General features: G+C 30.8%; 2 protein-coding genes across 2 annotated transcripts; both read right to left on the minus strand.

Moving 5' to 3' along the window:
• Window positions 1-1,180: 1,180 nt before the first annotated feature.
• On the minus strand, window positions 1,181-4,775 carry LOC134720721 (tyrosinase-like protein 1). Its single transcript, XM_063583180.1, has 4 exons — window positions 4,720-4,775; window positions 3,795-4,151; window positions 2,831-2,943; window positions 1,181-2,151 (listed from the first exon to the last, which is right to left on the minus strand). The coding sequence occupies exons 1-4, from the start codon at window positions 4,738-4,740 to the stop codon at window positions 1,242-1,244; spliced, it is 1,401 nt and encodes a 466-aa protein (XP_063439250.1). The 5' UTR covers window positions 4,741-4,775; the 3' UTR covers window positions 1,181-1,241.
• A 4,745-nt stretch (window positions 4,776-9,520) lies between these two features.
• Window positions 9,521-11,920, minus strand: LOC134722310 (tyrosinase-like protein 1). The gene is made up of 3 exons (XM_063585919.1): window positions 11,771-11,920; window positions 11,016-11,128; window positions 9,521-10,403 (listed from the first exon to the last, which is right to left on the minus strand). Exons 1-3 carry the CDS (start codon window positions 11,918-11,920, stop codon window positions 9,521-9,523), a joined length of 1,146 nt encoding a protein of 381 aa, XP_063441989.1.
• Between the last annotated feature and the right edge of the window lie 3,142 nt (window positions 11,921-15,062).

The raw sequence follows: 15,062 nt of genomic DNA on the forward strand, positions 1-15,062 counted from the left end.
GTAAATTTAAAATCGACACATGTAAACTCGCAACCATTCTTAAACTTATTTTTACTGTAAACCAATATAACACCGTGGTTAATTCTATCAATAAAGATTGAACAATGACAAACATTGTTTTTGTTTTGATAAACTACAACATAACTAAACATTTACTTATATTCAGCTATGGAAAGTTATGGTCTTAAACCTGTCGAAATTTCGTACTAATGTTTTAACCTTGCACTAGGTCTGAATTCCGATGGGTGTGTACTGAATAATAAGTTAATATGAAAAGAACAAGGTTTTTATGAAGTTATTTGGATCAAATACTCACGTCATATTCTTTGACTTAACGGTATGGGCTCTAAATTTAACTTTCAGTGCCTATCATGTTTAAGTAAACTATACAGTTTGCTGTGATACCACTGTCCCAGATCAGAGACGGATTGAGCATACACACAAATTTAAAATCCGTTCACATTATATCTTTGCCATTCTCAAATCAAGGGCAGTTCACTGGTTGTTGTAGGTTACTCTCTGTCTTTTTTTTTTATTTATTGGGTTTGTATAAAATTACGCTGTTGGTTTCATTTTAAGACTTTAAAGCTGATAACGTGGTTTGGGCTTTGGCAATTGAACCACATCATCTTCTTGTGCGTGTATTTTCATACACGTCCATATTATTTTGAGGAGGTGCTGTAATTACAGCAAAAGAAGTTTCACAATATCTCAACGGTTACAACCAAACATGTTTTGATTTCTGTTTTTTTTTGTGTAGCTATCATTGATCATAGCACAACCTAGGGTTTATTTATTGGGTTTGTATAAAATTACGCTGTTGGTTTCATTTTAAGACTTTAAAGCTGATAACGTGGTTTGGGCTTTGGCAATTGAACCACATCATCTTCTTGTGCGTGTATTTTCATACACGTCCATATTATTTTGAGGAGGTGCTGTAATTACAGCAAAAGAAGTTTCACAATATCTCAACGGTTACAACCAAACATGTTTTGATTTCTGTTTTTTTTTGTGTAGCTATCATTGATCATAGCACAACCTAGGGTAGATTGAAATGTAGGCCACTTTTTCTGAATCAGAGAGCTAATTTAATTGGACTAGAACCGTTTACTTTGTATCTTCTAAGTGCTCATGCTACCTTTATAACTATAGGTATATAAAATAACAAAAACACAATTAATTGGATACAAGCATGTGCGGATATTTCACATGCTGTTTAATGTACTTTTACAGCAATTATATTATGCACTAAAAACAGATACAGGACGAGTGTTCGGATCGATTTGAATTGCCGTAAACAAATTAAGAGGAGAGCCAGCCGGAATATCTTGTAATATTTCATTCCTGATATCTTGTAACGCTGTCACTGTTGTTGTCACATCTGCCATTCCAGACGCAATATCAATCGGAGCAACAGCTGCATCTGAAGCAAAGAAAGCAACATTGCCACCTGCACTTGGTGCACCTGATACTTCAGACGTTGCCTCTGTAGAAATACATATATCTCTATTTTGGTCACAGAATAAGTCTGGACTATTCGAACACTGATTTTGACACGACGGGGCAGGTGCATATCGTCGCAGACGGGCATATATGTTACTGTAGCCTTCTCTATTTGTTATCGGAGGGTTTGGTTGGTATCTGTAATTGCTAAATCGCATTTGATCATCTGGTGGATGCAACGGAAAACCTAATGGATAATCTGCAGGAGCATTTGGAATACGTCTTCTAAACAACTCCCAGACATAGTCAACAAATGCATGATGGCACCAGAATATTGGATCAAATGCAGCACTAACCCCCGCTTCCATGTCTCCGCCTACCCAGACATGTACACTAGCGTGATAACATTCCCAGCAATATCTACTTTGATCTTGTCGTACAATCTGACTATGACTTGTTCTTGATAGCACAGCCGCAATTGCGTTTTTAGAAATCAAACCTCCCGGACTATTAATTGCACGCCTTATTCTTCGCCCAGGTAAGTTTGCAAAAAAGCCTTCTGTAACTCGACCAAATGGTGTCCCAAAATATCTGTTTGAAAATAAAACTGTTCTTGCCTGTCTATTTCCCATGGCCTGATCTAATGAAGAGTCCCAATATGGAGTAGTCACACCTGGTCCAAAAACAGCCTGCAGTGCAGCTTCATATCTGAAAAATATGAGAATAGTTCAAAATATTATATAGATATAAGAAGAAAAGTTATGAGTGTCACTAACCAAACACTTTATCCAAGTCACAATTTATGTTAACAACTATAGGTCAAAGTGCGGTCTTCAACTCGAAGCCATGGCTCACACTCAACAACAAGCTATAAAGAGCCTGAAAAATTCAAACGGGAAAACAAACGGTCTGATCTATATATAAAACGACGAGCCACATCAACAAACGACAACTTTGAACATCAGAAACCTATTTGTAAAAGAAAAACAAGGCATTCTTTCACAAATCACGTAATCAGAATAAAAAAATAGAATAACACAATAAAATGCCATAAGTCTTTTTTTGAAATTCGGAGATTTTTTTCATAATCATTGCAATTTTATTACTTATAAGATATTACTGGTCTGTTTATTTATCGACAGAAAAGATATTTGCAATTACGTGTATGTCGATTCCCCTGTTATTCTAACATTCTGATATCGTTTGTGGCATATAAAGGGCTGATATAACATTCTTGTTAATTTTAATGATACACTTTAATGCTTTCAAATCTACATTGATCTACAACCCTAAGTTATATTTGGAGTAAATAGTGAAACAATGTTTTTTTTTTACAGCAATACATTATTAACAAGTATAGGTTTATACAATAACTACTTGAACTTACAACAACAAATAAATTCTGTGCCATGAGAGGAAAGCTGAACCTCGATGTTCTCGATTTCCACCTGTGTGAATTGTTGCAATGATGTCATATGTATTCATATCCGGACGAACTCCCTAAAATATCAAAACATACTATAATGTATATGCTTCCATCAAACTTAAGAGAGAGTCTCGTTTTTAATTATAATTTTCAACTTTTTTAAGTATGGGTATAGTTTACTCATTTTGCTTGCATTCAAAGTCCTAACGTTCCATATATTGTTTATTCATACACAAGAATCAAAAGACATGTGGATTAATTTTTTGATTGATTGATTGATCGGTCGTTATTTGCTAGCGTAACGCAGTGTAGCAAATAGTTCATGTATAAATATGCAAATAAGCGCTCAATATTATATGAAAGTTAAATAGTGGAAGCCAAACGAAATTCCTGAAATGGATTAATGGTTCGATCAAATTAAAGAAAATTTATTCCAGCTAAGTTGTAGAAAAATAAAGACAATAGTGTTTTATTCAAGTCATAAATTTGTGTGCTATTGTTTTTAATTAGTTACGTTTTTAGGAAATATTTTTTTAACAGTTCGTATTTTAAATTTAATAAAACCATTAGCACTTAATCATAACGAGCTTTGTGCTTATTTGAACAGCGGTATACTACTGTGCCCTTTTTAGATTATGTTACTACATTTACCGAAGATGAGACCTTTAGTTTTGCTGTTTAGTTTTTACGTCACGTGTTATTTTTCAATGTTTTCTATTATTTCTAATGATCTTTATTTGGCACTTTTTAAACCACTTTTTGGACAACCTATATTTTAATACTTATGGAAGAAAAATGTTGGTGATTGTATTATTTATTGTTATTGTATGAGCATTTTTATTTGAACTTTCAAACAACTAATATGTATTTACACTTTGTTTCTTAATACAAAACCTAGTCTTTATCTTATTGAAACAATACTTACAAAATGGTTTTTCAACCTCTGTACAGCTTGTGCATAACGTAAAAAGTTGGTTTCGTATGGAGCTGCTCTCACTTCCTGTCTGACTGGTACCCCAGTCGCCTGCCTCTTATGTCGGGATTTACTAGCTTCATTCGCCTCACTGCTAATTTTTCGCCATAAAGCCGTTAGGAAATTGGAGGAACTTGTATCGTTAAGTGTGTCAGCAGCTGGTTTTAGAAATTTATTGAAGCATATTATATTGATCCCTCTTTCGAAACAGTCGGTTTTGTTATCTGTTGAATTAATTTTATATTGTATAAACTCTGCCTCAATGCCTGGGAGGATAATCGCCAGTAACATAAATAATGAAGGACTGACCTATCAATGAATAAAACATTTAAATGTAGAGAAATGAGAAAAATCATAAAAATACCGAACTTCGAGGACCAATTAAAACGGAAATTTCGTAATCAAATAACAAAAAACAAAACCTAAATCTCATCTAACGAAAGGATAACAACTAGTATATTCTTGAATTGGTCAAGGCATTTTCGCAAGTAGGAAATGGTGGATTAAATCTTTTATATCTAGTTTAACGTCTCACTCGAATGACAGTCGCTTCAAATTCCAGTATACTGACAACAATATGTGAACAAAAAAAAACCAGATATAATAGGTAAAAATGTCACAAATAGGGGTACAGCATTCAAAATTGTGTTATAATCTTTATCACTTACTATATTATGTTGATATCGTTTTTATAAATTAAGAATTTTGATTTTGTATTTTCCTGCTCGACAAAAGCTAAATTACATAAGTGAAGTAGTAAACACAACTTTATTAATGAAGCACCTTTATATGTTCTTATCTGTTTTTCTTTTCTTAGCTCTTAACACGGAATTTGGTTAAAAAGACAAGCAAATTAAAACAAAACACTAATACATACCAAGGTCCTGTTGATATGCATCCTGCAACCTATTCAAGGGAAGATACCGATTGAATGACTTTAAGAAGTACATATTTTGATGAAATAGTTACATAATTATAATTATTTCTTATGTAAATTAAGTGATGCACTGTTACATGTAAAAACAGGTCTGAGTTTGATCGACTAGATAAATACACAAAAGAATGCATTATTAGAAAAACAACAAACATCGGAAGAAAATGCAAATTTAAAAAAAATATTATCAGGATTTGCTTCAAAATTGTTCCTTTATACAATACCATGGGTAGCGAAATAATTTCTCATAAAAAATGAGGCAAAAGAACGGAAAAAATACAAAAGGCATAATTAAACATAAGATATGATGAATAACAGACTACAGCATTTATAAATATCCTGGGATACTTGAAATGTTTTGAAAGCGTTTAAAATGTCGATAATCGAAGATACGTAACAAAGATCTCTGATAATTAATGACAATTTGATTAAAAGTTTGTCGAAAAATATTTGTAAAATAAAGTATCAATTATTTTCAGGTGGTGAACATTCAAAATGACTAAACATAGAAGAGTTTAATTTAGTTTTAACAACATAATGAATGTTAACTGTGATTGATGAGTTTTAAATTTAATATATATTGCAGAGAAAAACAATAAAATTTGTTGTTTTTTTGTAGCTTCACTGACTAAGCGTTTTACATGAACGTACTGGTGATATGTAAACTGTCACTATATCAAAGAATAGAATATTTATGCATATTCAAAAAACATATGCAATGACAATTGTGGTGCGACATCCTGCTGATATTCATATGTAAGCGTTTGTAATATAATATTCTACTAAGCATTTGGAATGAAATAATCGAAAAGCAAATTATTATCGTGCGATTGGACTAACGAACTCTCCGTATCTTATTTGGCTTAGATTCTGACTTTTGACAAATTCACTTTAATGATTTATTATATGCAGTTTAAAGGAGTTCGCTTCTCAGTTTCAAAATAATTAACTTTTCAAAACACTTGTTTATATTGATAGAAGATTAATAGAATATAGGCCAATGTGCTTCTTTTTGATATATACGTCATTGAAATGTTGAACGGAAAGTATTCTCTCTTGACTTTTCATAGCTTTATTTTTAACAATTTTAAGTTTTCAAACAGTATTAAAAAATGATTAAAATGTTATAAGACGTTTGCAGATTGCTTATCATTATGCATGTAAAAGATTTATAAAAAGAAAAGAAAGGGGTCAATGGGCAAATATATTAAGGCATTCAAATGGATAAAACCAGAGGATTCCGAAAATCTTACAAAAATCCCAAACATGACAAGAGAACTTCTTTAAAGAGCTAACAACTAGTGCGACCAACTAACCAACTTTATCAGTGTCTGAGCAGAGAGCTGATTATTAAGGGTAATGTCAAAGAAAGTTTCGTCCTTATTTATTAAAATAAATCATAAGAAGATGACAACAAGACCTTGCTGATAATTATTCCGTGTCAACTCCCTCATTGTCTTTTGCCATAGTTGTTATGTGACAAACAAATTTGTCCAGCTTTCCAATTGTTACATTTTCTTTGCTATGCAGCATCAATTAGCAGCGGCTGTGTACAATGTATATTACTCTAAGTTGATACGATTTTACAGGGCTTGCGTTTTCTATCATGCTATTTTTAATAGAGGGTTGCTGTTTACAAGGAAGCTATTAAACAAAGCGTCAAAATGATGAAGTTGTAACATTCCTTCGTACTTATTTTACGGGCATTATTTTATTGATCGTAGTAAATATATACCAGTTTATAACTTGACAAAACAAATGTTCCAATAATCGAAATCATAATCCAATCATTTTTTCCTTGAATTTGACCTAAAACAAATATAATTGTGCTAAAATAGTTGCAGGAATATGATTCAATCGACATTCAGTATGTTAAATTGAATAAAATTATGCATAATTACATGTATCAATCAGTGTTGTTTTGATTTACTAGGTGATGAACACGAGAAATTACAATTTAAAAGACAAAATCGATGAGAGGAAACCTTTTTATTAAAAAGTTATCTCTTAAAATTATTTGGTGTTCTAATGTTTATTTTTCGACATGTACATGTATATCTATAGCATGAAAGATAGATTAAATAAAAAAAAGTAGTTGCTAAAAATCATCAAAACTCTTGTGAAACTTCTTTTTAGAAAACTTTGTGAACGTATTACAACCGGTTCTTTAAAGTTGATAAATTTTGCTGTCAATCATATCCTCTAGCGCATTGATATCCATTCGTTCCGTGAAGTCACAAATTATTCAGAGTCTACCAACTAAACCGTTTTATTGCACTCGATATTTAAATTATTTGTTTATGTTATTGTTTTAAATTTTCCCGATCGGATAGTTATTATCGAGATAATGTGGTGAAATCTGCATATCCCAAAGACTTAATCCAATTTCGCGCTGATGAAATCGATTAATAGACAAAGAATAGTACACAAAACACAACATGATTTCCTTTTGGGATGAAACAGAAAAACTAGATATCCCATTTATGGTATCTATTACACAGCATTACAAGGGCATGTTGATAAGCAATATATTTACCATTCAGGGGCATTACTTAAACAAGTAACAATTAAAATTACCTATACAAGTAATGTTGAAAACGAGGCTAATCAAAATATATTTTCTGAATATTATTTTATAGGTGTAGAATAATACAGATTTTACAAGCTTTAAATAATTTTTACAGTCATCTGGTTATTTTCCCTTGATATATAAAAACTAATTCTTCCAAAACACTAATTAACTGACGCACTTATCTTTCATACCGACGCTTTTGGGTCAAAGATTGGTCTCTTGGGACTATTAAATTATCATTTTCCTCTAAAATCTTGAAAGTAGAATGATATGAATAGATAGATACTTGTGAATTAATTAAGACCTGACGTTATTTATAATTTGTAACCCAAATCAATTACATATGTGCCTTAGATAAGTGTTATTGCTATTTTCTTCAAAAAAGTATAAAATAACTTATTCAAGTAATATTTTTGTCATTATTTTTTAAGTAACCTTTTATCTCTATACTCCTCTCAAATCTGATAAACTCTTTATTTCATGATATAAAATGTTGTTTAAAATAATGAAAACTATATTTAGTGTATGTTTCTATTGAAAATTAAAATAACTCTTTTAAGTAATTTTATTTTTTTTTAAAACAAAAATTACTTACATAAGTAATTAAAAAAAATAACTTGTTTAAGTAACGCCCCTGACTGTTTACAGTAAAGCACGAGGTCTTATCTTAATTCATGGTTTGTATTCTTTATTTTTTTTTTATGAAAACACGGTGAAATATATGAGTAAATAGATGAAGATAAATTTAGAAAAGGTCTTTCGACTCACAAATGTTTCTAGTGTTTTGCAGTACAAAATATGAATGTGTTGTTGTATCTATATACTTTAATTAAATACGTACTCTACAAAACCGTTTTATGATATTTTATTAATGTCAATATAATATATAAAAATCAATGTTGAATTTATGTTACTTCTATATATTTTACCATCCATAAAATTAAAATTGAACAGTCTAAATAGCCATGTAGTTATTTATCACTTTTCGACTTGTTAAAGGTGGCCTGATATCATTTGCCTCATCAAGTTTTCGCTTTAAGATCATTTACAGTCAGTCTGTTGATTTGTTTTAATACATTTAACTTTATTTCAGAAAATTACACTTTCAGCACATTGCACAATAATAAATTTATAAAGAAATATCAATTATCTCTTTAGTTCTTAAAATGAAATCATGTTTAATGATTTACGGTAATACGGAAGAAAATGTTTCAACGTGATAACATAAAACAGTCTTATTTGATTGAAGAGTTTTTAAAGTTAACCTTTGTGTAGAACAAACACACTTTTTAAAAGGTCAAATGACAGTAAATGGGCTATGTTTCAGAATCTGGTATAATTTTGCATACAATCTTGGCTCGTTGAACTACAATAGAAAATCGAAAAAAATCAGGCATTTTTCTTTTTGACTTTCGTAAATAATGCTGCTTGATTTTTTTTTAAATTGGTGGAAATTGGTATAAAAACACATAAAATCAGCGAAAAACTTTCCAAATTTTGACTTAAAATCATCAAATCTCTAATTCTACGTTATAGATTTTCTTGAAAACTATATGTTGTTGATGCATAAATTTCCATTATAATGGAAGGAATATGTGACGGTAGATATAGGAAAATGTAAAATTAAAAAAATACTGACCTTCAAGGAAAATTCAAATCGGAAAGTTCATTATCAAATGGCAAAATCAAATAATAAAACACATCAATCGAATTGACAACAACTGTCATATTCCTGACTTGGTAAGTACATTTTCAAATGTAGAAAATAGTGGAATAAACCTGGTTTTATAGCACTTAACCTATCACTTGTAAGACAGTCGCATCAAATTTTATAATATTTACAACGATGCGTGAACAAAACTGGCATAATAGGTAAAATATTCATAATATGGGTACAGCTGTCATCACTGTGCCACATTATTAAAACAAATAAATATTCAACAAAAAAGCACAAAAAGCATCTATCAAACTTAAAAACCACATGTATTAATTCACGTGTTTGACATCATAAAATGTACACATTATATATGAAGAAATATAAAACAATTTTGCCTTTTAATGTTGGTTTCTTTAAATCAAAACGAAACTCTCAACTTTCATAACTCCATAAGATTGTACTATTATTCCAGTGATACAAATTAGACATATACTCTTTGTTTTGATGAACTGTTTTTAAACATCATAAATAGATGTTCCACGAGCGTATGGATCGATTTGATTTATCTGAAACAATTTAAGGGGAGAGCAAGCCGGAAAATCTTGTAAAACTGCTTGCTCTATTATTTGTAATGAGGTTATTGTTGCAGTAATATTTTCATTAACTCTAGGATTCGTACCAACATCACATAGGGAAGTCCTGTCTTGAGCATATCGTGCGTCATGTACTCTCTCCGTAGAGATACATATGTCTCTATTTCTGTCACAATACAGAGCTGGGCTATTTGAACAATGGTTTTGACATGATGGCGCGGGTGCATATCGTCGAAGACGGGCATATATATTACTGTAACCTTCTCTATTTGTTAATGGTGGATTTGGTCGGTATCTGTAATTACTAAGGTTCATTAGACCCTCTGAAGGATGCAACGTAAAACCTAAAGGATAATCTGCAGGGGCATTTCCTATGCGTCTTCTGAATAATTCCCAAACATAGTCAACAAAACAATGATGACACCAAAACATAGGATCAAATGCAGCAGTAGTCCTGCCTGCCATTGTTCCGTCTACCCAACGGTGAACAATGTTGTGATAGCCTTCAACAAAATACCTCCTTTGGTCATCTTGTACAATCTGACTATGGCTTGTTCTTGATAGAACAGCCGCAATTGCGTTTTTGGAAGTAAGACCTCCTTTTGCACCAATACAACGGATAATTCGTTTACCGGTTAAGTTTGCAAACAAATCTTCGGTAACATAACCAAACGGTGTCTCAAAATATTTGTTCGAAAATATAGAAGTCCTATTCTGTCGATTTCCCATGGCTTGATCTAATGAGGAGTCCCAAGATGGAACAGTTACATCTCGTCCCAAAACTGTTTGTAATGCTGCTTCATACCTGTGAACAAAAGATAGCAAGGATTTAAATTGTATGACTTCTTATAAAAAGAGTATATTAAAAAATAAAATAAAATAAACTACAGACACTTACTTTTTACTTATAATTATGTTGTTATTTGAGTTTACATATGTATACAAAAAATACTATGTTGGTCGCTTATTGCACAAGACATAAGTTAAAGTAACTCTAATCCAGGTTTACCCAACCATTTTCTCCACCACTCACACAGAAGACATACTATACCACTGACTCAAAAATTCAATCAAATACATATCTGCCCAATAAAATGTGTAGTTGATAGTACATATGGTATATTACCACCATATGTCATACCAATTTCCTTATAGCTATAGAGTACTCATGAAGCTATATATCAAAACAAGACTATAGAAAATAAAAACTACAGTATACAAATCGCGCTTCTAAACCAGATAAACTCTAAATTTGAATGTAAACAAAGCAAGACACTAAGAGTAATACGACCAAAGAAATATAATAGTACCACGATAAATAAAAGAAAAACTGTACCATAGATAAAAGGATATGTTACGTAAGTACCTGGAGGTAAAATAACAAAAATGCAATAAAATCAACTTAACATGAGCTTACAGCAGTAAATAAATTCTGTGCCATGAGAAAAAAGCTGGCCCTCTATGTTCTCGATCACTACCTGTATGGATGCTGGCAATGATGTCATAGGTATTCATATCTGGGCGAACACCCTGAATTTTTTAAGATATGCAGTTATTGATCCGCGTGAGTTCTAGTCTGACTGTTTTATTCGAACATATTTTTTGTTTCCAATGTTAACGGTTGCTTTACTTCAGTAATCAATGAATTTAAGTAGAGATTTTGCTGTGACAAGGGCATAGTTATATCCGCGATGATACACTATGCATTGTGTATCGGAAATAAATCATCAATGGGACATTTGCTTTATAGTTAAAGCCTTTTATTTCTAACTTATCATCACTTTTATACAGTTTTTGCTTTTGAGGCACTTTTCTAGAAGGACCTCGACCAAGGAAACTCCAGGCTTACATTTGGGATCCAAGAATGTTTAAATAGCTGAATGTATAAATAGCTGAATGTATAAATACATGAATGTATAAATACCTGAATGTATAAATACCTGAATGATTCAAAACATATATTGTTCAGACTGGACATTAAAACAAATAGCTTTTCACTAAATATTCATCTTCATGACGTTAAAATATATAATAAGACGGAGACGATAAACAGACAACAAGTCTTTGACAAACTACAATTATACATACAAAATGATTTTTTAGCCTTCGTACAGCAAATGCATAACGAAGAAAGTTGTTTTCGTATGGTTCTGTTCTAACTTCCCGTCTTACTGGTACGAAAACCGATTGTCGTCTTTTCCGAGATTGAGCAACTGTATCTGCATCACTCTTAACCTTTCTCCATAATGCATTTAGGAAATTTTTGGAACTTGTATCATTCAGCGTCTCTGCTGCCGGTAGTAGAAATTTTTTAAAACACATTTTATTGATCCCTCTCATAAAACAGTCCGTTTTGTATATGTGATTAGTTGAATTTATTTGAAGGGTCAAATTATCTGTCATAATGTTTGGAAGAACCGCAATCAGAAGTAAAGTCAAAAATAAAGTGATCTAAAAATAGATAAAGCATGTTAATGAATGAAATGATGGGAAATGATAACTATAACAATCTGTAAAGTATATAAAAAAAAAAAAATCCAGGTTATTGTTATATGTAGTGTTCTACTGTGGATTCGTGTGTACCAATTTTCGTGGATTTATGAAAACTTGCATTTTTGTGGATCTAAATGTTGTGGTTTTTTTTTCAAATTCTGCATACATTCCGTCAGAAAATTGTGGTTCATTGAACATTTAAATTCGTGGTTCTGCTGTCCACACGAAATCCACGAAAATTGTTATCCAAATGTAATAAATTAAGTTTTCGATTAAATGATTTTTTTTATGTACATGTTATCACAGTTACATTTTTTATGTAGATTAAAATCACTAGAACTTTTGACCGTAACAAATATCTTAAATATTATTTTTAGATTGTTTTGGAAAATTTCAGTTATATTTTATGGTTACTGGTAAATTGTTAACACTAACTAAAGCATGGGATAAATTTATGTTTTACTAAGGTTGGTTAAAAACGTATTAAATACTTTTTGAATGAAGGTAATGCAATTTGAAAAAAATATTGAATGCCATCTTGTTTTGTAAAATAAAGAATTAAATATTATACAATTTTCATAGCAATTCTTGATAACGTTTTAAAAAAGAATTAATCATAAGTTCCAGTGAAAATTTAAGTTGATTACTCGAGTGTTGTCAACCTTTAAGAGATGGCATAAAGGAAGCCTTTTAATACAGTTAAATTACCTCAATACATGTGTTTTTACAGGTTAAATGAAACCCCCATTAATCTTAAAATCGTGTATTATTTATCTAGATACTTTAAAGTTTTAAAGAGTGGTGTTTAATTTTCAATTGATTTTATACTAAAACAATATTAGGCTCTGACCAGGTGTTATGTTATCACTGAGTGTGCCTTAGAAGAGAATATTTTACTGAACACAACAAATGAAAGTTTTTAACGACCTTGACTGGCAATACATTTATTAACTATAGAAGAACAATTTAAATCATTTCTTCAATTTATATCCATTTCAGATTTATATATTGTTATCTATTCCTGTGATTTTCCTATCGATATCGTATGTTACCTTGAAACCTTTGTTTTAATTTAAAAATTTATTTGACTTATTTTTTTCTGAAGAATGCCAAACAAGAAGCATCTTTAATTGTTTTTTAATCATCAGTACATGTTGCGGTTTTTTTTAAAGACTCATAATCTAAATCTAGATAATTTGACCATCTCGATTTGATAACTCTGATAATTATGTAAGGACGTAAATCTGTTTTTTTATATGACTTTACTTTTTTTGACTCTAGACATGACAGTTAAAAAGAAATTCATTAAAACATTTAAAATAAAGAAAAATCTAGAGGTTATAAGTTCAAGTATGTTTCAGCACTGTTAAGTAATCGTTTAGACTATTTTCAATGGCAAAGATAATGATCAAGTACAAATCAGTCCAGTCGAGAATGATTTGAAAATATCGATTAAATTAAAACAAATTCTTACTGGTCAGGCTTAAATCAGAACAGTCAAATGAAAATATAGACCATTTCAGACATGAACTGAATGAAGGGTATGTTCGACGATATTTGTATATAATGAAGTACTAATTTAATTATTTACATTTTTTCCTTTTGTCTTCTTTTCATAGCTACAACTACAAAAATGAGTTTTCATGTAATCAATTAAAAAGGAAATAAGGCTTAATCAGATTTCAGCTATTAAAATCTCGGTTATCGATTATAAGATTATAAATTATAAGCAATAATCGATACTTATGATAAGCATATCCTCTATAAAGTATGAGATCAGTCTGTTTGCAGAGTAAGCGTCTTCTTGTATTCTCGAATCACCAAAGCTTTGTGAATCTCTATTCAGCCAACATGTCAGAATTGGGAGTAGAACACACTCGATAAAATTACAAATCATACGACTGTACTAGTAAAACTTAATAACACCTACCAATGTCTCGTTGATATACATCTCGTTACCAATGCTGTGGAAAATCCCGAACAATGACTTTTAAATGGAAAAAAATTGTTAAAATATGGACATTGCTTACATTTACTTTATGTGAACTTTGGTCTCATTGGCAATCATACCACATCTCCTTTCCTTTGTATGCATAATTATCATTTATTCATTAGTATATGTATCAATCCGTCTGGTTTTGATTGACTAGCTAAATGGGGTGCAAACTAGAATCCACAATAAGGATACTCTTATACTTTTGATGAAGAATATATTTGTTGACATTTTACCACTTTGCAGAATTTGAAGCGAATAGTTTTATTTTATATACATATATCTCTCATATTATTCTATAATAGCCGAATAAACAATACTCATCAACCAATATTAATAGGTAAATACACCCTAAACCGTTTTGAAAACATTTTTTTTTATAAGGGTAATGTGTTGTAAGAGGCGGTATTCATAATGTAATTGGTATATTTTATTCTGTATACATTTCAACCATTAATGACCGTTCTGATAACAGTTGTAATCCATATTCATTTGCAACACTGCATTCAAAGTGTTCGTTTTAGACATCATAAATCAACGAGTATTAGTGATTTTTTTCTGTTTTGATCATTTTATTTTATGTGCTATACTTGAAAAAACATTTAAAAATAAAATTCCTATTTGAAAAGAAAGGAGATATAATATTTTTGAGACAACTATCTACCGGAAACATGAAAGTTTACAACAGTAGTTCACCGAACAGCCTTTGATTATGATCATATGAAAATATGTCGTATATGATAATATTATTTTTCATAACATCTTTATTTTTCCTTGACTAAGGCGTTGATTTGAGGCTAAATAACCGAGAGGAAAACAAGATAATATAGACATAACGTATAAATCTTCATCTTTAACGGTCAAAAGCCATGTCATTTCTTGGCCTTAAGTCAATCATATCGTGTGGGTTATGGAACTCCTTGAGAAGATGGACAACAATTAGTATAGGTTTAAACTGATATTTACAGCCTCCGTCTT

The sequence above is a fragment of the Mytilus trossulus genome, chromosome 6 (genome assembly GCF_036588685.1).
Source record: "Mytilus trossulus isolate FHL-02 chromosome 6, PNRI_Mtr1.1.1.hap1, whole genome shotgun sequence".
NCBI classification, from domain to species: domain Eukaryota; kingdom Metazoa; phylum Mollusca; class Bivalvia; order Mytilida; family Mytilidae; genus Mytilus; species Mytilus trossulus.

What these genes read in the sequence shown, in the direction of transcription:
- LOC134720721 (XM_063583180.1), bottom strand. Translation starts at nt 4,740, where the DNA reads ATGCATATCAACAGGACCTTG. An exon ending in AGAGGTTGAAAAACCATTTT is followed by an intron (nt 2,944 to 3,794) that starts GTAAGTATTGTT and finishes TTGATATTTTAG; the next exon opens with GGAGTTCGTCCGGATATGAA. An exon ending in CACAGAATTTATTTGTTGTT is followed by an intron (nt 2,152 to 2,830) that starts GTAAGTTCAAGT and finishes CATATTTTTCAG; the next exon opens with ATATGAAGCTGCACTGCAGG.
- LOC134722310 (XM_063585919.1), bottom strand. Translation starts at nt 11,920, where the DNA reads ATGTGTTTTAAAAAATTTCTACTACCGGCAGCAGAGACGCTGAATGAT. An exon ending in GACAATCGGTTTTCGTACCA is followed by an intron (nt 11,129 to 11,770) that starts GTAAGACGGGAA and finishes TAAAAAATTCAG; the next exon opens with GGTGTTCGCCCAGATATGAA. An exon ending in CACAGAATTTATTTACTGCT is followed by an intron (nt 10,404 to 11,015) that starts GTAAGCTCATGT and finishes TTTTGTTCACAG; the next exon opens with GTATGAAGCAGCATTACAAA.